The 23,363-nt window shown below is 50.8% G+C and overlaps 2 protein-coding genes across 2 annotated transcripts; one reads left to right on the top strand and one right to left on the bottom strand.

Moving 5' to 3' along the window:
- The first annotated feature begins 1,492 nt into the window (after nucleotides 1-1,492).
- Nucleotides 1,493-3,393, top strand: LOC127345228 (glycosyltransferase BC10-like). Its single transcript, XM_051371675.2, has 2 exons — nucleotides 1,493-2,343; nucleotides 2,436-3,393. The coding sequence occupies exons 1-2, from the start codon at nucleotides 1,831-1,833 to the stop codon at nucleotides 3,081-3,083; spliced, it is 1,161 nt and encodes a 386-aa protein (XP_051227635.1). The 5' UTR covers nucleotides 1,493-1,830; the 3' UTR covers nucleotides 3,084-3,393.
- A 632-nt stretch (nucleotides 3,394-4,025) lies between these two features.
- Nucleotides 4,026-6,365, bottom strand: LOC127345229 (uncharacterized). The gene is made up of 3 exons (XM_051371676.2): nucleotides 6,007-6,365; nucleotides 5,552-5,907; nucleotides 4,026-4,668 (listed from the first exon to the last, which is right to left on the bottom strand). The coding sequence occupies exons 1-3, from the start codon at nucleotides 6,181-6,183 to the stop codon at nucleotides 4,221-4,223; spliced, it is 981 nt and encodes a 326-aa protein (XP_051227636.1). The 5' UTR covers nucleotides 6,184-6,365; the 3' UTR covers nucleotides 4,026-4,220.
- Between the last annotated feature and the right edge of the window lie 16,998 nt (nucleotides 6,366-23,363).

Below are 23,363 nucleotides of genomic sequence, written 5' to 3'. Positions count from 1 at the left end.
TTAAATTCACCATGCACAAAAAAAGATATGTTCTGTCTATTGAGGAATTTTGCAATGTAATTAATGTTCCGAATGTTGGGAGTTGGGAGGAAATCCCTGGTGATTCCGATGAGGACCTCTGAATATGTTGGAGGAGCATTAGTTAAATGAAGCAACTACGCCAATACCATCAACTGTTTTTGCTGAATTTTGCCATTATAAATTTGTAATGTGCTTATTTCACGGTTGGAGTTTATCAAAATTTAGGGACTGCACATTTTTTAGCTCTGCTATTATACCCCTTGTGTACATACTAATTAGATTTAATGTACATACAATATTCTATGGCTGAAGTTCTTGTGTTACTTATTTGTAGGTGGGCTATGTTCAGAATAAGTGGCTTGTAATTCTCTCTATATCATTTTCATCAAGGGATCAATTGAATCTGAACTCTGTATTATTTTATTTACAGAAAATGGAGAACTCTTTTTGTCAAGCAATCCAGACTTTTTTGTTAGCACACCCTCTACATTACATAGTTGTGTCCACAGCTGGATGCTAAATGAAGTGATAATTACATAATGGAGCTAATTTATTTCTCATCTCGATAACTAACTTAATGAAGCAATCCAGTCTTTTTTTTGTCTCAACCGTATGTTTTCTTGAGTGATTATAAGATCACATTGATGCCTTTTTAGGTAGTTTGTTTGCTTCCGAAGAATGAAAAGTCCCTTCCATACGGACTGGTGGATTTGTTCGCTCTTGGTTTAATCAAATGTTAGCTTGCTAGGTCTCTTTTTTTCTCGCTACGGTCATGTATTTGATGACACCCACAAATGAGAATTAATCAATCATAATAGACAATTCAGTATATTGTTTAGAAAATTTGAACGTCTATTTTTGTTCCTCCATATTTTCAAAAATGTATATCATCATATAAAAAAATAGACGGACATGGCAACGCGCGCGATCATGGTACTTGCCACTAGTATGGATGTACCTAAAACTTAAATATGTCTAGACATATCGATATTACTTGCAACTAATATGGATCAGAGGGAATACTATTAAGTTTACTCTTTTGAGATATTGTTTGTTTAGTTAATTAACTACTCCGTACTACGGTAGGATTATGTGCAAAAACAACTGGAATGTGTGCATACAACCTTGTATTCCAAAGTATATCCTCCAAGTTAACCGTCAATCCACCGAGCTGCAGACGTCCATCCCACCGAGCTGTCAAAACAAAACAAAAAACTGTTATCCCACGAAGCTGGACAGAATATATTGTAACCCAGGGCTGACATTACCAAGAAGAGACTCTTGTTTCTCTACAACCGGTTACAGTAAATAAATCCCGTATCCATGTACACCGTACCCCTTACGTACGTTACTTAAACTCCCAACGCGCAATCATCGCCCAGCTATTTCCCCCCTCTTGATCCATCTCGATCTCCCCTCTTTTTGGCACTTCCTCTGCTTCTTTTCTTGGCAATTTTACTACTTCGATCCCGGCCGCTATCTTGGGGAACATCGATCGATCGAACTGTATGTGTGTATATACCTTTCTCCGCTTCTCGTCCTCTGTTCATGCCTTGCTCGTGAAAGCTCCCGGGAATCGATCAGTAGCCCGAGTATATACTGGAGTGTGCAGTTCGTCCTGGCATCGCATCATATGCTAAGCCCTAGCCATGTCTCACAAGCGATTCGCCAGGTTTCTCGTTTAAATCGATCGACCGATCGATCGATCTCCCCATCGTTCATGTCGAGGAGGAGCTCGGGTTTTGCCGCGTAGGGTTTTGTACGCTTGCGCCTTGTTGCGTTCCGTCGTGACAAGTGACAAGTGCAACAATGAAGAAGGGCGGCGGGGTCGTCGACGACTTCAAGGTTATGTTCACGAGGAAGGAGTCCACCTGCGTCGCCAGGGGGATCATGCTCCTCGTCATCTTCACGGTCGGCATCGTCGCCGGCCTCTGGACGGCCGCCGGGCCGCGCAATCAGAACCAGATAATCTACAGGAACATCGTGTTCCCGAGCACCGTCTACGCGGACGGCAACGACGCCGGAGGCTTCGCGGAGTTCGTGGCTCCGACGCAGCTCATGCACGACATGACGGATGAGCAGCTCTTCTGGCGCGCCTCCATGGTGCCGGTGGCCGCCGGCCCGCCGTACCCGTTCAAGCGCGTGCCCAAGGTGGCCTTCATGTTTCTCGCGGGCCGTGGCGCCCTCCCGCTCGCGCCGCTCTGGGAGCGCTTCTTCCGCGGCCACGAGGGCCGCTTCTCCATCTACATCCACGCGCCGCCGGGCCTGGCCATGAACTTCTCCACCGACTCGCCCTTCTACGGACGCCAGATCCCAAGCCAGGTACGTACACGACTGACGACACACACAATGCCGCAGCCGCCATTGCCGGCCGCGCCCCATGCCGCTCAGCTAACTCACGATCGCCTCTCCAGGAGACCCTGTGGGGATCCATATCGCTCATGGACGCCGAGAAGCGGCTGCTGGCGAACGCGCTGCTGGACTTCTCCAACGAGCGCTTCGTGCTCCTCTCTGAGAGCTGCATCCCGGTGCAGAGCTTCCCGACGGTGCGGGACTACCTCGTCGGCTCGCGGCACAGCTTCGTGGAGGTGTACTACGTGAAGACCAAGCAGTGCCGCGGCCGGTACAACCGCCGGATGGCGCCGGCCATCAGGCTGCCGCAGTGGAGGAAAGGCTCGCAGTGGTTCGAGCTCAGCAGAGACGTGGCCACCAGCGTCCTCGCGGACACCACCTACTACCCGCTCTTCAGGAAGCACTGCCGGCCCTCGTGCTATCCCGACGAGCACTACCTCCCGACCATCGTCAACATGCTCCACGGCGACCGGAACGCCAACCGCACTGTCACGTTCGTCGACTGGTCCAAGGGCGGCCCTCACCCGGCCAAGTACGGCGCCCGGGACGTGACGGTGGAGCTGATCCAAGGCATCAGGAGGAGGAGGAGCGACAGGCCCTGCTTGTACAATTCTCGGCCGACGTCGATGTGCTTCCTGTTTGCGAGGAAGTTCACACCTGACACTCTCGAGCCATTGCTGAATATCTCGTCGGCGGTCATGGGGTACTAGTCATCTCCGGCGCTGGCGGTGACAAGCAGGATCAATGCTTCCATGTTTGTAAATTTAGGATCGATACAACAACCTCTTGTAAGCTAACTGTACCTGATGAACAGTATTTGTCGGCATCTTGTCGAATTTGCTACAGTGAGATGTGAGAAAGAAAGAAAAAAGAGGTTAGGCATAATCAAACACAGGTAGAGCCCTTGGTGCGTAGTTGTCCATGGTATCTGTGCTGCACCTACTGGCAATGCACAAGTTGTTCCGTTGCTGGTCTGGCTACCAAATGCCAATTGGCATTGAACCACCACAACTTGTAGGAACAGGGTTGGTTTGGAGGATTTGGTTGCTCTTTCTTTTCAAGGAACATCAGGGGCCCAAAATCTGCTGGAGAAACTTCAGTGCACCAACCATCAATTCCAGCTCTTCTTCTCCATCTCAGCTAATTAGATCACTGCATTCATTTTCTGAGCTTCACTGGAGTACGAACAAGATATTCTGAACCGTGGTCCAATTTTCGCCGATTTTTCTGGATCACGCGTGCTTATCTCGCCCAACAGATGGCTCATGATCCATGCATTACTGATCATCCTGAACTCCTTCAGTTTTAAGCAGCAGCAGCATCAACAGCGTGTCAGTTAGTGACAGGAAAGTTTGGCAAAAGCACAAAGCAGAGCTGTGAATTCCTCTGCCAAGGAAGGCATTAGGCAAAGCTGGCACCAGCACATAGTACCAATTAGACATGGTAACTGACGAAGTTCCTGCCAATTAGCCAAAGCATTGTTCCTGCCTGCTTCCTGTACAAGACAAGAGGACTGGAGAGCAGTTAGCTAGAGGTGTTTGGGATTTGCCATCTGTATGCAGTACTAGTATACTCTTAAGCTAGTTAATGAAATGAATGAACTGGAGGTATCAAAAGGCAACTGAGGACAAGAAAAGAAGGCGAGATCTCGGTAGACAAAACGTGTACATACAGCTCATGGACCAAGCATGTACTATGCACATAATGCTTGGCTCACGTTTCATATATATATGGAAAACCTGTATGTACAAGGACGCATCTCTTTATGTACCCACCCACACGCTCTGAGTATTAACAACGGGGCCAAGAAAATTTGATACATACAGCTGGGTCTAACATGTGCAAACTCAGGTGCAGTCCTTCAGAATTTCAGCGAGGCCGGTGAGTTGCTCGTTGGTGAGCTTCTCCGGGAAGACGATCTCCAGCTTCACTCTTAGATCCCCCCGCGCGCCTAACCGTCCGATGATCGGCATCCCTTCCCCTTTGATGACCTTCTCATGTCCCGGGCAGATGATCTCATCCTCAAATGAGCAGGTCACCTTCTTGCCACTCAGAAGCCTGAACGAGAAGGACCAGCCGGTGAGCGCGCTCACCAGCGGCACCTTGGCTTTCAGCACTAGGTCGTCGCCTACCCTCTTGAACGTCGAGTGCTTCTTCTCGGACACGATGAAGATGGCATCGGCTGGTAGGCATCCTGGCCTCTCATCCCCCATCCCTTCGAAGGTGACCTTGTGTCCTTTCCTCCACCCTGGTTTCACCATGATCATCTGGGCCACCTCCTTCTTAACTATTGACCTGTCAAAAGCATTAATCAAGTGGAGGTGATCAGTTCAACAATATTCCCTTGTGATATAGAGTCTAAGGCTGAAGGAAGTTCAGGAGTCATTGTCTTTGAACCCTCCTAGACCATCCCCTCACATGTAAACAAAATTATGTGTACTGCCTATTGCACAAAAAGGACTACGTCTTTGTTAGATTATAGATCCAAAACAAGGGTAATCAAAGCCCCCAACAAACTTGTATACACATATGTAGCAAAGAAAGCAACATGGAGATAGGAGGACCCTGACACTAAAACCCTTTCAAGAACATTATTAGCATTATTATATCTCATATTAGGTAGGATAATCTTGCAAGGATAGCATAGATGCCCGCTAGGTAAGAAGACGCACACCAAAGAGCAGTTGCCTAAAGGTTTCAATTTTATGCTCCAAAGCAAGCTAGCTAGATATTCCCCTAACGAATGGAGCCGCCTATAAAGGCAGTCATCCACTGTAAAAAAAGAAGTGCGCCATAGGCTGGAAAGGGAGAAGCGATCGTGCCGGCTGGTTTACTATTCATCGAGGATTTGCAAACAGTGCAGGCAATTGGGGGACGGGCACAAAGTGGAATTGATGTCACCATCAGAACAAAGTCTGAATTCTTGCCTCCCTGCAATTGAACAAACTCTGAATTCTGGCCTCCCTGATATTTCCAGGCATCGATCCACTCATATGCCATGTACATAACCGCATCAAGCCTATTCCGCGTGATTTATTATATATTTTGGTATTTAATAAGCAAGAAAAATAAAAAAGAAATGGATGATAAGCGACAGTTGGTGACAATACAGGTGAGGAAGTTTCAATCAATCTTGTTCATGGATTAGTAGGTGGGAGAATAAAGAAGGAAGCAGTACCCGTTCTTGGTGACGACGTCGCGGGTGAACTTGACCTGCTTCTTGCATCCGCGGCAGAGCTCCTCGAGCGTGCACTCGAGGGGGCGCTCCAGCGGCGGCGCCTTGCGCATGATGGAGCTGGAGAACTCGGCGAAGGCGCGGCGGCCGCCCGTGTTGCCGGTGCTGTACACCTTGGCGAACTCCCTGGCGGGCGTGGCGGGCGCGCTCCTCATGCAGAAGTCGTCGCTCCGCGTCCTCGCCATGCGCGCGGCTCCGCAGGCGCCGGCGCCGGCGCCGAACGACCCGGTCGTCTCGCCGGCCCGGCCGTCGTTGCACACCCCGAACACCGCCCTGTTCTCCTGCTGGTCCATGAGCGCCTGCGCAATCAAAGAAGCCCACGCCGGAGCGAGCACGGCAAGTCAGGACGAATTGCGATTCGTGGGGACTCCGAAGGGGAAGCGGGGCCGATAACTGACCTCGTAGGCCTCGGTGATGGCCTTGAAGCGCGCCTCGGCCTCGAGCTTGGACGACGGCGGGTGCTTGTCGGGGTGCCATTTCTTGGCGAGGCCCTTGTAGGCGGCGCGGAGCTCCTGCGGCGAGGTCCCCTTGGGGACGTCGAGGATGCGGTGGTACAGCTCGGGTGGGTTCACCATTGGAGAAGGATGTCCGTCGCTAGAGATGCGGTCGGAGGGGAAAGCGAGAAACAGGGGAGAGAAATGAGGAGTGGTGGGTTTGAAAGAAAGATGCAGAGGAAGGTGGTTAGCGGCAGAGAGGGTGAGGAGGAGAGAAGAAATAGAGTGAGCCAGTGACACAGATGAGTGGCTTTATGTAGGCCGAATCTATTTGTAGTTTGTAGTGGTACCTGCTTAAGAAGGAGAGAGAGAAAAGATGTTTTGGTAACGGTGAATTTTTTTGATTTGTGAAATGGGGTGGGATATTATAGTGGGCAAGTGTCCAGTGGTAGTGCATGTGGAGCCATGGAGTGAGGTTGAATTGTCAATGGACAACAACGGATGTTATAGATAGGGAGAGGGCGTGAATCGTGATAGGGTCATAGGGATGCCAGGGAGGGAGTGACACATGTGTATCTTTGGGTTTGCATTTGCTTGCACAACTTCGTATAACTTTTTGGGGGAACGGAGGAAGGGAAAAGTAAATTATCATTCTAAATATAGGGTGTTTAAGATATTTTTCAAAAAAAAAGATATTTTTTTGTCCAAGCCGACGAACTAATTTGTTGGGCGTATCTAAAAGTAAATCTAGGATCCATAAACAGATTTTGGCTGATTTAGGACAAGGCAGTTAGTGAAGTAACGTTTAATACATGTTTTATTTTTTATTTTTTTTGCGGGAGAAGGATAAGCATTACATCGGAAAAAAAGCAGAAAAGATCCCAACAAACATAAAATTATAGATCCGTCCTTCTGCACGTTGACCGCGTCGACGACCCGTCGTTGCCGTCGGTGGCGCGCCGTCGCCGCTGCCTCCCTCGAAGCCTTGGATCGGAGGCAGTCCCCAGGCGAGCGGGAAGTCGCCGAGCGCCGGTCCCGGAAGACCTACACCATCGAGCGCCACCGCGGACGATCCGATATGCCGCATCTCCTTCTTCTTGATCTCGATTTGGAGGCTCTGCCGCCCTCGGAGCCGACCATGGGGAAGACGCCCACAACACCTCCGCGGAGATGCGAGGGCATCGGTGGCGGTGGATCGAAGACGACGCTCCGCAGAACGCCGACGCCGGAGAGGAGATCCACCGCCCGCAAACTTCAGCCGCCACGCCTTCACCTCCAGAGCGCCGACGACCTACAACCAAAGAGCGCCTACACTATATACAGGACACGAGACGGGGATCCCCCGACCTCCCGCCTCTGAGGCGGCCGACGGAGACCGAGGGATCCAACGAATCACGCCGGCGAGGTGGAGTTCTTCGGTGGGATCCAAAAATCGCCTCCGTAGTACTGTAGACGGGGAGGGGAACGTCCAAGGTCGCACATATCTCTATTTTATATATTTATTAATTCATAATGTTTATGTCATCATACATCCATCTTGTTGCTGCAAAATGAATTGGCTTGCCGATCATTCAAAAAGTTAGAAAGATATACCGACTCCTATAATGTAATCACTACTTTTTTGAGTCGTACATATGACGTACTAGAGATAATTGCAAATAAAATCATCATAATAATCAAAATTAGATAAGTAGTAGTAGTTTTTTACCTCATCAAGAGAGGGAACTTGGGTAAATATCGCCTTCTCCTTGCTTGTTAGCTACGAATCTATAAGCGCCTCCTTTGCCTAAAACCAAAGTCCATGCTCCACCGGCATTGTCGTGGATACCCCGCTTTAATTGGGACCGTATGTAGAAAACCTGTGCGCTGGAGCTAAGGCTTCAGCGGCTCCAACCCCGACGATCTACGACTAGCCGGTTTCCAAGGAGAAGATCTACTTAGGCTCCCACACGTTCATCCCGCACCGCCGGCTTCACGCTAGTCCTTCAACTCCTTCAAAAAGGAGATTGATTTGGCGCTTGGAGATCTGCGTTTCCTCATCAACACCCTAGGCACCCTCCGCCTCCCGGACCCAATCCGTTCGACTTCGGGGGAGTCGACCTTGCCACAGACCACTATAGCACCTTCCTATCCATCTTCCGTCGGCTCCACAAGCGAGCCAGAATCGACCCCAACATCAATCTTCTGCGTTGACTCCAACGCTTAGCACACAACATCATATGATCACTCTGGTATATGCTCGTAGTAACACTTAGATCACAGGACATGTCTAGTTTGTGTATATAGCATAGCATACATGATTGAAAAATCTCTCATGGGTTACCATTCTTATCATTTCCATATTGAATTACTTCAATATTTAACCTATGTACTTTGGCATAACCATATATTTATCCTCATAGATTTGATACCCTCGTTTTGCCTAAGTCTTCCATCAAAAAACTATTTGTTGGTGAATTTCTAACATGTCAAGAAAAGATACATTAATTCCAATCAAATATATGTCATCTACATAAATATTATAAATATATAATAGTACTCTCACTTAGTTTCTTGTAATTACAAGCATCTACACCATCGTGATGAAACCAAACTCTTTGGAAATTCTAACTTTGTGATACTTACTTCCATCCTTAAATGGAACGCTAATGTTTGCATACCTTTCCAACATTTCTAGATCGACAAACCCCTCGATTGTATCTAATATACATCATTGGTTAGCTTCCTATTAAAGAACTTGATTTTATCATCCAAAACTAACACATCTTGTAACCCAAATATGCGGTGATTGCTAGAGTAATCCATAGAAGCGTAAGCATAGCTACAGACGAGGACGAGGAGGGTCAAATTTCGGAAGGCTTCGTCGGCAAATGTAATAGTGTACCTCTTGCCTGGAGTTTGCTGGATCGGGTGGTATTCAGTCATGCATACCCATGATTTTTTTTTCCATTTGGTTCTGGAGCGAGCGACACAAAGCTCTCTTCTTTCTTGCCATTAGGTGACTTTTCGATCCATGATGAAGTCAGAGGCGGAGAATATCATGAAATCGGATTGGAGGACTAGCAATGGAGGTTCAAGTCTCTGCGCTGTTGAGGGACTTGCTTGGTGTTACAGACTTAGCAGCAACAGTATGAACATGGAGGCGGCAACACAGGTGAAGTTCAGAGTTTGACCTCTCAGGGTGAAAATCCAAGGGTCTGTCCTTAATTGGTTGTGCCTACCAATGATCTTGTTGGAGGTATTATTTTGAGAGCGGAGACTATCTTCAGGGTGAAATCTAAGATCTTTGATCGGACGACGACGGTGGTTGTGCACTGTTTCTTTTTCAAGGCGTCGCTTTTGGAGAGTCCGAAATTAGGTGTTGTCTTGGTGGTGGGTATATTATTGTTGTTAGGGTCTAAATATTGTAGCGGGACTTTTATTTCTAGTTTTCTCTCTTTTTTAGCTATGTGCATCCGTAAAGAGACTAAGTATATTTGGTATCTTTTCTAATATTAATATATTTGCTTTATCAAAAAAGCTATAGACGATTGAAAAAATCAATGTTTACAAAACGGCTTTAGCCGTGTCTTGTTTCGATCGGTTGCGGTACGGCCAGATCGGTCGATGATGGATGTTTGTTTAACCTGTTGCGCCGCGGCAGGTGAATGATTGGCGAATAATAAGTACGGCATGGTTTAAGCAGCCGTACCGGCGACATTACTACGGGCTGCTCGTGCATGCTCTTGTCGCCACTCAGATCAGATCAACACTGTTTGTCAGCCTGGCTTGCTGGCCGGGCGCTGAGTCACCAGACTATTCTTTCGTCTCCTGGCCACTCTGGCGACACGCAGAACCCCGATACGCATAGATTATTCCTTCAGCTGGAATCAACACATATACGGAGTAGATTATTAGTTGTGGAATCAAGATATGTTGATAGACTACTCCACTGAGAGGCACTTGCGATATTGTTATCTTTTTGGGAACGGACGTCCTTGCGGTTAGTCAATGGGCAGCCGATCCTTGGATTCTTCTTTCCGGGCGAGGCAAGGGAGCGCGTACGCATGTGCGAAGCGGGAGATTGGAAGGTAGGAAACTGGACCGAGGTCCGCGTCATCAAGCGCCACATTCATCGCCGGCGGGCACAAACCTCGCCGCGCATTTTAGAGCATCTCCAGTTATCCACCCAAAAACCCCAAACAGCTTTGGGGACGTCCGTGCTGATTTTGCTTCTAGCCAGTCTTCTTAAAGATTTTTTTGAGCTGATACACGCCGATTTTCTGGCGGCGCTCCTAGCCCACTCCCAACCTATAGGAGGGCCAGCGAGGGCGCAAGGCGAAAACGCTATGGGCCGTGGTTGTCAGCGAGACGGTGCCGATTTCCCTCCAAAAAAGGGGCGTACCTATCGGGGTCGCCTCTCCGCGTGAAGAAGACGGAGCACTCGCTGCCGCCTGCCCGACGCACCTCCTCCAACATCGTGTTCCGGCAAGCCCAACCTCGGGGACGCTTGTTCTTCCGCTGCTCAGGCAAAAAGCGGGGCCCGCCATCACAACCCAAGGAGGACAAGGCGAAGGTGGCTGCCTACCTCTGGCAACAAGCAACTATTCGCGGGCATGATTACCATGAAGACTCGTCGGGACTCAGCAAGGCTTTGGCAGAATCAGCGAACGACGTGGTGACCGCTGACGAAGAGTACGCCTAATGGTACAACTTCATTGTGGATGGCGGAGGCTCCAAGTCGAGCTACAGCTTCACATCCTCCTTCTGGAAGGGGACGACGACGGGAGCGATGATGAGGCAGACATCATCCTCGACTGGAGCATCTTTGATAGCCACCGCTAAATTTAGGTTTAGTTTAGTTTTTATTTAGTTTATTTTCATTCAACTTGATGTAATAAAAATTTCAAACTTATCTTAATTTGATCGCTGGTGGAGGGAGCCAACCTTCAAACCGCGACACCTTCTACCGGCGCCCCCTAAAGTGTTTCTCTGGCACTGATGTTGGCCTCCATTTGGGAGGATGCTCTAAATGACACACACATATACCTGGCCATGGGAAGCCCGACTGGCCCGAAATTTCTGGGTTTGGGCCAACTTGAGCATGCCTACGGGCCGGTCCTAGGCCAAAGATTTTGGCCCGATGGCCGGGCCGGGCCAGGCCTAGGCTTGAGAAATGCATGAAATAGGGAAGAGGCTAGGGCCCGCCCAAGGTCCAAGTCCTAACGGGGTTGTTTCAGTGATGGGCCAGACTTGGGCCTATAAGTTAGGGCCGACGGTCGGGCCAAGCTAGGATTAGGCCTGGGGTTTTTTTTTGCGTCAGGCTTTGTTAGATCCGGCCCGAACAATGCCCAGCTATACATGCACGCCACGCTGCTCGAGCAGGCACGAGCTCTGTTCCAAGTCCGGCTGTTCGTTCGGTTAATATGGTTAGCTTGGTTCGGTTAATCAGTTTTGGTTAATACGGTTTCAATACTTCAGTAAATACGATTTCGTATAAAATACGGTTCGGTTTCGGTAATAACCAAATTAACCAAAGTTGATGTGAATTTTTGAATAATATCTAATTTTACGGACATATATTTGGTTCTGTATTTTTTAAGACTAGACCGATCGTGTTATAGGAGAAAGAAATGATAAATAATAAAAATACGGCCAAAATAAAAAAATTGAAGCAATACTAGAGACTTGAACTCACGACTTTTGACAAATATATGTTTACCTGCACGTACAAACCATCAGGCTAGACTAGCTTTCTTGTCCAATATGCAATCTTAACATCAATAGAAGGTTAACGTGAATTTGGGATGAGCTTAAAATGTAACATTCTTTGTTCCGCTGGGCCATTCGATTTACTTCGGTTAACCGTGGTTTTTCTGTTTTTAACTGAATTAACTGGTGTGTATATGGTTAGCACTTTTGCTAACTGAAACCTAACCATACAACCATAAAAATTAAAATTCGGTTGCGGTTAGATTTTTTTCGATTTGGTTTTCAGTTTCGGTTCGGTTTTGTGTAGTCGGAGTTCCAAGGAGTGAAGCGGCCAAGCGGGCACGTGGGACGCAGCGTACCGAAACCGAGAAGACAGCGGTGCGTGCGTACGTACGTTCAGCTAGCTAGCTAGCTAGCTGAACTAGACGCCTAGATCGTCGACGTGCGGCCTTGCTTGGAGGCAACGGTCCGGACGAGCTCAGAGGGGTGGGTTGGGAAGCAGAAGAAAGCACACATAAATGGGGCAAAAACAGCGATGATGCATGCGAGTATGGAACGAGGCCAGTGATCTCACCTCGCGTCGTAACTTTGTACTCGTACAATCTGGTGGAAAATGCATGCGAGGGCTGGATCGGGATCGGGAATTCGGTATCGGCGATCCACGGTCACGTGCTGTAGCCTATAATTTTTTTCGAGGATGTGCTGTAGCCTATAATAAAACCGAGTGGGGATTTGATCTTGACGTACGGTTCGATCGAGGAGGCAAGTTGGGTGTCGTCTTTGATCGATCGATCGATCGATCGGGTCTCGGTTGGTGGAAGCCAATCAATTTACAAGGTGTCCATGATCATCGTAATCTTCAGCCGGGTCACCTTGTTTGCAGTAATCCAAGATATTTCGCACATGCCTGCGTTTGCAGTGCATGTGCAGAGTGGGAGCTGACTGGTTGGTATCTTCCATGCATTGGGCGTATCCTGTGGATTTCACCGTGGGCGCGCCTGGGTTGTTGGGGCTCGCGGCCGTGTAATGTAGGTGGCGACGGCCGAGGCGACGTACGGCAGCACACTGCACACGTCCTCAGGCTGGTTTTGTCCACCATCAGCGGCGTGTCATCCCATCGGTCCAGTGCCCACTGCCGACGATCATCACGTCGAGACACGGCGGATTTGTGTCGATTTTGTTTGGATCCCGTGGGGATGGTGGGCGAGCCACACTCTTCATGTTTTCATGGCACCGGCCATCAAGGTGTCGACGGCTAAAACCTGTGTTGATGATTTTTTATTGGCACTGTCGGCACAGCTCCGAACAAGGCAGACCGTGAAGAAGGCCGTTGACACAGCAAAGTCATCAGCACAGGAAAGTTTATGCCGGCGGCCACCGTCAGCAAAGAAAAAGGCCGTCGGTGACGTCGAGCCAACGACGTTACGGGTAGACCCCCGGCACAAGCATTTTTTTCTTCCTGCACCCCCTCCCCCCTGGATCGATATCGCCTTTTCAATTTTAGAAAAATAAAACAAAAACATAGAAAATTAAAAATTAAAATCTTTGAGATGTCCATGTGTTATGTTATCTACTTTTAAGGAAAATTAACAAAAATGAATTTCGATTTTTTTTTTACAAAATTGCGTTATGTATCGGTAAAAAGGGTTCTGGTTGCATACGACCTCCGATCATTTTTTATAAAATGTTTTTTTAATGAAAATGTATCTACGTGAAATTTTCTTTTCAATTTCAACCACATACGATCATTTAGAAAAATTTGGATTCGTCAAATTCTAAATGGGAACAAGAGTTTTTCAGCTTTTAGTTTTCAGGATGAAAAGTAAGTAAAAGTCAAATTAAATTTTTGTATTGTTTCAAGATTTATTATTACTTATCTTATACATTGTTGTTTACTCAAATAATTGTTTGGATTCAGAAAACAAATAAGTGTGATGTCATGGAACAAGGGTTAATAGGATTGATCCGGTGTTATTGTCAACAAAGAATAGCTTCTTTGTGGAAAGTTCACCCAAAAAGAATGGAGAACTTAAGCATGCTAGGGTTGGAGTAGTGTGACTAAGTGGGAAGTTTGATCATGAGTGTAATGTGACCTAAGATTAAGTTAGAGTTACAAAATAATCCATGTGAGAGATAAAAAAAATTGATTTTATTGAAACACAGTAGCCCGTGCCGACATCCACCGTCGGCTTAGTTCTATCCGTCGGCACCTCATGCGTTCCCTTTAGTACGGCGCCTGTTGTATTGGTTTGGGCAATATGAAATTATCGAAACAATGTGGTTTTTAACAAGATCACGGTTCCAAATTTTGTGCAGATCATCTACAGGGCTTTGGATCCACATGTGGTCTTTCCTTCTTTCTGCGGAGCTGCAGAAATATATGGACTTTGGCTGCACTTCGTTCGGGCTATCTTCAACCAGAGTGGCTAGCGCCCATTGCTTAGAATCCAAGATGATTAGACATATTCCATTTTATCTATTTCTTTGGTTAATTCATGTTGCAATTTTATGTGATCCATGAGTTGCAATATACTTTGGTACTTGACACTATTACTTTGAAATAAAGAAAGTCATCATTTTGATGTATTCGGAAAAAAAAATAGGCCAAATGCAAGCACGTGTTAAGCTTTTGGGGTTCCAGAGAATCGTTCATCACACCAGTACTTCTGAATCTGAGTGAGCCCACCAATAATATAGAGATCTGTCGCGTGCCTAAGCGATGGAGCATGCGGCTAAAAGGTAAGAGTATCAATATTGACCATGTGGAGGTAGCTAAGAATCTAAGTACGGCACTAAGAACCATCCAAATCTGTCCTTAATTTCAAAGCTAAGAGCATCTCCAGCTACGTCCTCCAAAGCGTCCCCCAAACCGCGCCGGATTGAGCGTTTGGGGGATGTGTTTTGTTCGTGCCGCCTTTTGGTGACGTCGCTCCCCAGCCGCGTCCCCCAAACGTCTCCCCCAAACATTTAAAATACTTTTTTGGTATTTTTATTTCAATATCCACAAACTAATACATAATTGGAACGTGGTTTTCACAAACTAATACATAGTTGGAACCGTGGTGGACACAAATATAAAATATTGCCAATAAACTAAACCTAACTAGGCCGTGCATCGGAGGTTTCTTGTGTTCGCTGCTAAGAAAGAACACTCGAGGGCACACCCAGTCACCTAAACTGGAAAATCCAGCGGGAGGATGGTGCCCTTGTTGGTTCTACCGATGAGGCGAACAGGCAGAAACCTCCGTGCACGTATTCGCTGCGAAGAAACAACACTCAGTCGTCCTCCTCGTCGGTGCTGTCGTCGTGGGAGTCCCTGTCGCCGAGGTAGTCCCGGCGGCAGCGCCTCTCGTCGAAGACCTTGACGCTCATGTCCCTGTTGCCGAAGTAGGAGAACACGAGGATGAAGCCGGCTTCGAGGCTGTGGTGGCGCGCGAACTTCTCCCAGCCGATGTTGAGGTACATCTTGCCGCGCGCGTCGTAGATCGCGTCGATGATCCACCGGTAGTAGCTGCACGAATGCTCCCGCAGATGCATCTTGCGCGGGCGTACGCCGCCGACGTACTCGGCGAAGGAGTCCGGCAGCCTCTGGATGCCGCGCGGGTCGCCCTTGAGGACGAGGACGAACTCGAACAGCACGCCCGGCTCCACGTCCATCTCCGACGATGAAGACGACGGCGTGGGAGGCGACGGCGAGCGTTCAGCTATGCCGCGGCCACGACCACGACCACGACCACGGCCGCGGCCGCGAGGTCGGCCTCCGCCTCTACTAGACATAGCGTCGAGTCTTGTTGAGAGATGGTGACGACTATGGTTTGGGAGAGAGGCGCTAGGGTTTGTGTGTGAGAGGGACGATGAGAGTCGCCCCTTTTTATAGGTCGGAGGGAGGCGGATGAGCGGTGGCGCTCATTAACGCCGGCACGCAGAGCTAGGCGCGACGGGATGCGTCGCTACGCCCTCTGTGGGAACTGCACCGTCGCTGCGGGAACTGCACCGTCGCTGCGCGCCAATAACTTCCGTCGCGAGGTAGGCGACGGTTAGGTTAAAATTAATTGTGCCGCTGACGGGTCGGCCCCGCCACTCCCCGCCTCGCTTTTCGGTGTGTCCGGCGTCCCCGGTGCATCCCCTGTGGGATGGGGACGGGCTCGGGGCGCCGGACACTGTATCGGGGGGCGCCGGACAAAAATGGGCTTTGAGGGACACAGCTGGAACACATTTTTGGTCCGGCGCGACCCAAATCCCTTTGGGGGACGCTTTGAGGGACACGGCTGGAGATACTCTAATTGCTCCCAGTGGCAGTGACGTTCCATTCACTCATCCGATCAGACGAGATCTACACTGTTACGAGACGATCGAGGAGATCCCAGCCGGCATGCTACAATACATATGGGGCAAGAAGATCTACGCCCGTAGTCTCTACTCGGTACTGCCCGTAGTTGAGGTTGACTCAGAGATCACGACCTCACTTCACTTGAAAAGCAACCAAGAAACGCGCGCCCGCGAGACCACTGCTTGTTGTTGGGAGGTCACACTTCTGGCCGACACCGCGCGCTGCCAAATGGAAAGCCATATCAATTAATGCCAAAGAATCCAACGCTATGCATTTCGTTCTAATCCAAACCCAGGGAGCATTATCAGCTCACACGTCACTCGCTGCCTTAATGTACGTCCAGATGTCACACCAAACAGGTCTACGCAAATTCAATTGGACAATATATACAGCTCGATCGTACCTGAATAATGGCTATTTCACAGAAGCAGCAATAGCAAGAAAAGTAGCGTATGAACTAACCATCATCAAATAAGAATAGGAAGAAGAAAAGTATCAACTAGGGATTAAGGGCTTGTTTGATTCAAATGATTTGTAAAATAATCTTGTAGGATTTTTACCCATATATTTTTTCCTACAAAGCTTGTTTGTTTCAAAGGATTGAATCCTCCAAAATTTCTATTGATTGCTTTCTCGTAGTACTAATCTATAGAATTTCTAACAAGAGGTTAGACCTCTTGGAAAACTCCTAAGTGTCTCTTGGAAAACTCGCATATGACGACTATGCTATGCACTCAATCTCTATGGAAATTTTGTATGACTTTGCTATGCTACCATAAAAAAAATGGTTGTACCAATTCTTAATGATTTCTTTTTCATAAGATTTAACGGGACAAAGAACTCCACACCAATCGAGCAACCGAGATGCTCCCAGGCGCGGCGACTGCGCCCACCTCCTTCCCGCGTCCGCCGGCGGCTTCCTCCACCCCTCCGGCTGCCGGACGGCCGGCCGTCCCCCAGGTTCGTCTCTCCCCCCAGGCTCCGTGGTTCCTCTCGGAGGAGCGGAGGCGTTCTCTCCTCCAGGGATCCATCCTCGTCTCCGATCCAGATCGGGATCGGGCCGCCACGCCGCCGTCGATCTCTCCGCCCCGCTCGGTGGGGCGGGCGGCCTCCTGCGACTCCGAATTCGTGCCGGACTCCGCGCCTGCCTCAGCCAACGCGTCGCCGGGGGCCCCCCTCTGCTTCATCTCTCCATGGGTTGACCGTCGCCCCCGCCATTGATGCGGCCGGTGGAGCGGGCGCTTTCAATGCCCCGCTGCTCCGCTCCATCGTCATTGCCCCGGCCAACTACCTTCGTCAAGGCACGTCCACCCCGCCCGCGGCGCCCCCCTCCCGAGATGATGAGGGATGGGTCTCTGCCATGCCGCGGCGCCGCTCGCGACGGGACGGCTCTTCATGGCGCAATGAAGGAAGAGCGCCCCCGTCGGCTTTGCGCCTGTCCCAGGCCGAGGCAGCTGCCATCCGCTTCAGAAAGAGGACCGAGGGCCTTTGTGCCCGTTGTCTCGCGCCCGCGCACCACCACCTCGCCTCCGCCTGTCGTGATAAAGTGAGGTGCCTCTCCTGCAACCTCTCCGGCCACAAAGAGCGCACCTGCCCTCTCCGCCTCGCCAAGCGCGCCGCCAAGAGATGACCAGGGGCCCAGGCTCTACCTCAACCACGCCCGCGTCCCTCGTCCTCGTCTCCCTCCGCTCCGGGCGCCCATTCGTGGGCCGCTGTCGTCGCCGCTCCTTCGCCGGCTGCTGCCGGACCGCCTCCTCCCGCGCCTGTCGCCGCCCTGCCTCCTCCCCCACCCATGGCTCTCAGTGGCGAGCTGCGTGCCTTCATCGCGGAGCAGGGCACCTTGATGCGTTCTGAGCTCTTGTCTTGCCTCAAGGAGGCTGTGGCGCCCATTCTGGCCGAGTCGGCGGCGCTGCGCGCTTGGCAGGGACGTGCCCTCTCCTTCATCGACAAGGCCTGCGGGCCTCTGCAGCCTCCGCAACCGGCCCAGCTGCCAACCATGGGCACCAACTGCTCCGACGGCCTTGACGGCACCCCTCGAAGCTTCGAGGAGGACGCGGGCTTTGCAGACCCGACGCCTTTCGTCGATGACGGCGCGATCCTGGGGCAGCTGGAGCTGCTGCATCTCTCCTCTCCCGACCAGGTGATCGACGACGGGGCCTTGGGCTCGGCCTCGCTTGGCTTAGCCTCGCCCATCCTCTCGACGCTGCCGGCCTCGCCGGTCGTGGGGGCTGAAGCCTGGGACGCCGCAGCTCACTTGACGGTCTCCAGGGAGCCTGCGTCGCCGATCCTCTCGCCGAGGCCTAGCCTGCCGAGCCCAGGGCAGAGGTCCACGGCTTCTCCTCCAGGCCTTGGCCTGGACCGCTCCATCGTTGCTGGGGACCCCGTCCAGGACGCCGTCGCCGCAGCACCTCTGCAGGAGTTCCTGGCGTCGGTCACTGGGCCGGTGCTCCAGCCTCTGCTAGGCACGCCCGCTTCGCGGCAGAAGAAGACGCGCGCCATTGCTATTGGCTCGCCGCGACGCAGTGGACGTATCGCCATCAAGAAGAAGGCGCGGCAGCTCAGCGAGGGCTCCATTGCCATCCAGGAGCTCGTCGCCAAGGTCTGCGGAATTCTGGCCCCGGCCGCTTCATTTGACGCTGCATCCGCCATCGCCTACCAACAGATGTTCCAGAACGCACCTCTCGCCGCGACCGCGATCAAGGCGCTCGAAGCTCTTGTCAAGCAGGTCAAGAAAGTGAAGAAGAAGATACCGGCCACTGCTTTGGCCACACCTGTGATCTCCGGTGCTGATGATTAGTGCCCCCTCTTCGGGCTGCTGCTTTGGCCATTTGTCCCGTGTTTGTACCCCTGGGCTGGTGCCCCGTAGCTCCTGTTCGGCTCCTCTAAGTCTTCGCTACTGTAATCGCTCCACTGCAAACAAAGACATCACTTCTGCTGCTTCTTCGGGTCATGTTTTGTCTGCTGAGCGCTCCGTCCACGTGATTGCTTGTTTCCTTTAATGGATCAAAGCTGTGTCAACATCCTCGGATGGAACCCTCGCGGGCTAAACGACAAAGTGCGTCGCGATGCGGTACGAGACCTGGTAAAAGATACCCGAGCCACCATCGTCTGTCTCCAGGAGACCAAGCTCGCCGTGGTGGATGATGCTATCATCACCTACACGCTCGGCCCGTCTTTCGCCGCGGGCTACGCCTTCCTTCCCTCCTTAGGAACCCGCGGCGGCATGATCATCGCTTGCTCCGACGCTCACTTCTCCATCTCGGACATCCACGCCACTACCTCCACGCTTTCGGCCACCATAAAGTCTTGCGGCGACGGATCGGAGTGGTCGATCACTTGTGTCTACGGACCTCAGGGCTTCCAGGACAAGCTTGCTTTCATTGACGAGTTACGTGGCCTCCGTCCTTTCGTCCGTGATTCCTGGCTCATTTTGGGGGATTTCAACCTCATCACCAAAGCGTCCGACAAGAACAACTTGAACATAAATCGCCGTCTCATCGGCAAATTCAGAGCAGCCAGGGATTTCCTCAAATTAAAAGATATGCGCATGGATGGGCGACGCTTCACTTGGTCAAATGCCCAAGCCGACCCTGTGCTCACGAAGATTGACCACGTCTTCTTCTCAGCTGAGTGGGATGCTGCTTTCCCGAACGCCTACCTTCAAGCTATCACCTCGGCTTGTTCGGATCATGCCCCCCTCTTCCTTCAAGGCAATGTCGCGAGTCAAAGAAAGCCCTCCTTTAAGTTTGAGGAGTACTGGCTTAGTATGCACGGCTTCAAAGAGACTGTCTCCGCCGCCTGGGATAAGCCGATTCTTGCATCTGATCCCATCCGTCGCGTCCACATAAAGCTCTCCAGGACCGCCAAGGCGCTGAGAAAGTGGCAACGCGAAAGTGTGGGCGACTTGCGTACTCAAATTGCCACGGCCAAGGAGATCATTTGGCGCCTCGACCAGGCTGAAGAGTCTAGGCCCCTCTCTGTGGGGGAAAGGTCTCTCCGGACGCAACTCAAGTCCTCTTACTTGGGTCTGCTTGCTATCCAGAAAGTGAAGCTCCGTCAAAGGTCCAGGCTAACTTGGATCCGGTTAGGAGATGCAAACTCGAAGCTCTTCCATGCCAGGGCTAATGGCCGTCGCCGTAAGGTCCACATCCAGACTCTCAACCATGCCTCGGGCGTGGCGATCACAAAGGAAGATAAGCAGGATGTGATGCTTCAACACTTCAAGGGCATCATGGGCACTAAGGCTCCTCGTCTCCTTAGACTGGATTGGGAGGGTCTGAATTACCCTTCTCATGATCTGTCCGACTTGGATGCTCCCTTCGACGCCGATGAGTTAAAGGACGCGGTCTTCTCGCTCCCCTCTGTTAAAGCGCCTGGCCCTGATGGCTTCATTGGAGCCTTCTTCAAGGCCTGCTGGGACACTATTAAGGCGGACATTACGGCGGCTATCCTTCATTTGGCAAATCTGCGTGGAGGCTGTGCGAACCTCATCAACTCGGCCAACATCATCCTCATCCCGAAAAAACCTGACGCGGTCGGGCTTGCGGATTATAGGCCGATCAGCCTCATTCATAGTCTATCCAAGATTTTCTCCAAACTGCTGGCGAATAGGCTTGCACCGATTCTCCCGGACATCGTCTCCAAATGCCAAAGTGCATTCATCAAAAAGAGGAGTATCCACGACAACTTCCTGCATGTTCAGAACCTCATCAAGGAATTGCACTCCTCCAAGACTACCTGCCTGTTCCTCAAGCTCGACATCTCAAAGGCCTTCGACTCCGTGGGTTGGGCTTACCTTCTTGAGGTCATGAGTGCGCTCGGTTTTGGTCAAATCTGGCGGGATTGGGTCTGCATGTCGCTGGCATCGGCCACTTCGCGGGTTCTCCTAAATGGTGATCCAGGCACCCCCTTCCCACATGCTAGGGGCCTCCGTCAGGGAGATCCGCTTTCTCCCATGTTGTTCATTCTTGCCATCGACCCGCTACAGCGCATCCTCCAGCTGGCTACCACCCGAGGCATTCTCAGCACCATTCGGTCGCGCACGACGCAATGCAGAATCTCGCTCTACGCTGATGATGCCGGAATTTTTGTGAACCCGATCAAGGAGGAGATCCAAGCCATTTCTGCAATCCTTGACAGCTTTGGCAAGGCGAGCGGCCTCGTCACAAATGTGTCCAAGTCCGAGGTGTTCGCGGTGCGCTGCGACGGGATCGACCTAAGCGACATCATGTCTGGTTTCCCCGCGAAGATCATGGCCTTCCCGGGCAAGTATCTAGGACTACCCCTGCACTTCCGCCGTCTACGCAAAGTGGATATACAACCTCTCATCGACAAGATCGCCGGAAAGTTGCCGGGTTGGTTTGGCAAGAATTTAGCGCGCCCTGGCAGGATCATCCTTGCAAAATCGGTGCTTATGGCCACGGCGGTATACCACGCCACGGTTCTACCTCTGTCCAAATGGGCCCGTGAAAAGATAAACAAGATTGCGAGAAACTTCGTCTGGGCGGGGGATGACGCCGATCATCCCTCTGGGGGGCACGCGCTGGTAAATTGGAAGACGGTGTGCAGGCCAAAAGATTTGGGTGGCCTCGGCATGCCAGACCTCGAACGCACGGGCCGCGCCTTGAGGCTGCGTTGGCCATGGCTTCGGTGGTCTGACCCTCAACGACCCTGGGTGGGTTCCAAGCTACCATGTGACGATACCGATATGGCCCTTTTTAGGGCGGCAACAAAGATCACCATCGGCAATGGGGAACTTACTTCCTTCTGGTTCGATTCATGGTCTGAATGCGGGCCCCTCAGCTTGTGGGCCCCTGATCTTTTCAAGGTGGCCACCAGAAAATCAAGATCCGTCGCCAAGGAATTCCTCGATGACAACTGGATCCGCTCCATTGCTGGCCTCAGCACGCCGGTTCAGCTGGCGCAATTCCTGGATGTCTGGAACCTCGTGATGTCCACCCACCTGAACCCGGACACGCCTGACACCATTGTTTGGACTACGAGCTCGCAGGGGACTTACTCTGCGGGATCCGCATACCACCTTCAGTTCCTGGGCAGTTTTCCCAAGTTTGACACCGCCAAGATTTGGCTTGCACACGCGGAGCCAAAATGCAAGATCTTTGCATGGCTTGCCCTTCATGCTAAGCTTCTCACCGCTGACAGGCTCGCCATTCGGGGGTGGCCGCATGACCCCGTCTGCCCCCTCTGTTTGTCTGCCCATGAGACGGCTACCCACCTCTGCAAGGACTGCCCTTTCACCACAGCTATATGGAACACCATCCACCGGGACGGCGACCACAACCCGGCTTCACATGGCCAGACTTTCATGTCTATCAACGACTGGTGGGACAATATCATCGATGGCAAGCCGGGCTCTGAAAGGCGCCGCCTCAGTGGCCGCTTTCTCTATGTGATTTGGAATGCCTGGAAAGAAAGAAACAGACGCATCTTCACTGGACATCGCCTCACCTACATCGAGGTGGCCTCAATCGTCAAGGAGGATATTGAGCAAAGACAGCGTGCTTTCACGCCTGTTAGAGTAGCCATCCCAGCTGAGCCTGACTAGGCAGCTGTGTTTTCTTTTTACCTCGGTGGTTTCTGGCATGTTTTACACCTCAATCTAAACATGCCATCTTTGTACAGTTTGGTTTTCCCCCTTGCTTATATGAAAAGGCAGTGCTCCTGCCGGTTGCTCCAAAAAAAAAGATTTAACGGGACATGTTATATCAATTCTCCATTTTTTTTCTATGCATCCACTCTTTTTCTTTCCTATGAATCAAACAAGCCTTCAGGGCCTTATTTTAGGTCCGAATCACATCGACATTAACACTTGATTTTGACAGTCCAAGCGTACCAAGATATTTTAAACATAAAATCCTTGGTTCGGCTTTATATAACAAGCCCTCATGACATACCAAGATATTACCTACAGATCGAAGGGGCTGTGGAGGTGAAGCTGCGTAGACTGCAGTGGGAACCGTTGGGCTCCGTGGAGGTGAGCGTAGACTGCAGTATACTATGGTTTGGCTGTGATCGCATCAGCATTTTCTATTCTTTTCTCATTTAGAAAGAAACGACAGTGAGGTGGAGCCAATTCGGACACAAATGGAATCTGATCATCGATATAAACCAATAGATTCCAATGATTTGCGGGATGGCACGGTCATTTTTGCTGGTTTTGTTGTTTACAGACAGCCTTTCCCTCTATTGTTGGGAGATACAACGGATTTTTCCTTATCTAGGTGTATTCTTTGCTGATGGCTATGCGCACCAAAATTGGCCAGTATAATACCTTTTTCTG

This window comes from Lolium perenne, chromosome 3, assembly GCF_019359855.2.
Source record: "Lolium perenne isolate Kyuss_39 chromosome 3, Kyuss_2.0, whole genome shotgun sequence".
Lineage (NCBI taxonomy): Eukaryota > Viridiplantae > Streptophyta > Magnoliopsida > Poales > Poaceae > Lolium > Lolium perenne.
Note: the sequence above shows the minus strand (reverse complement) of the source record. Positions and strands in the feature narration are given on the sequence as shown.

Coding starts and splice junctions, on each gene's coding strand:
- LOC127345228 (XM_051371675.2), top strand. CDS start 1,831: ATGAAGAAGGGCGGCGGGGTCGTCGACGACTTCAAGGTTATGTTCACG. Junction 2,344..2,435: donor GACGCCAGATCCCAAGCCAG/GTACGTACACGA, acceptor TCGCCTCTCCAG/GAGACCCTGTGGGGATCCAT.
- LOC127345229 (XM_051371676.2), bottom strand. CDS start 6,183: ATGGTGAACCCACCCGAGCTGTACCACCGCATCCTCGACGTCCCCAAG. Junction 5,908..6,006: donor CCATCACCGAGGCCTACGAG/GTCAGTTATCGG, acceptor TTGATTGCGCAG/GCGCTCATGGACCAGCAGGA. Junction 4,669..5,551: donor GACGTCGTCACCAAGAACGG/GTACTGCTTCCT, acceptor TGCTTTTGACAG/GTCAATAGTTAAGAAGGAGG.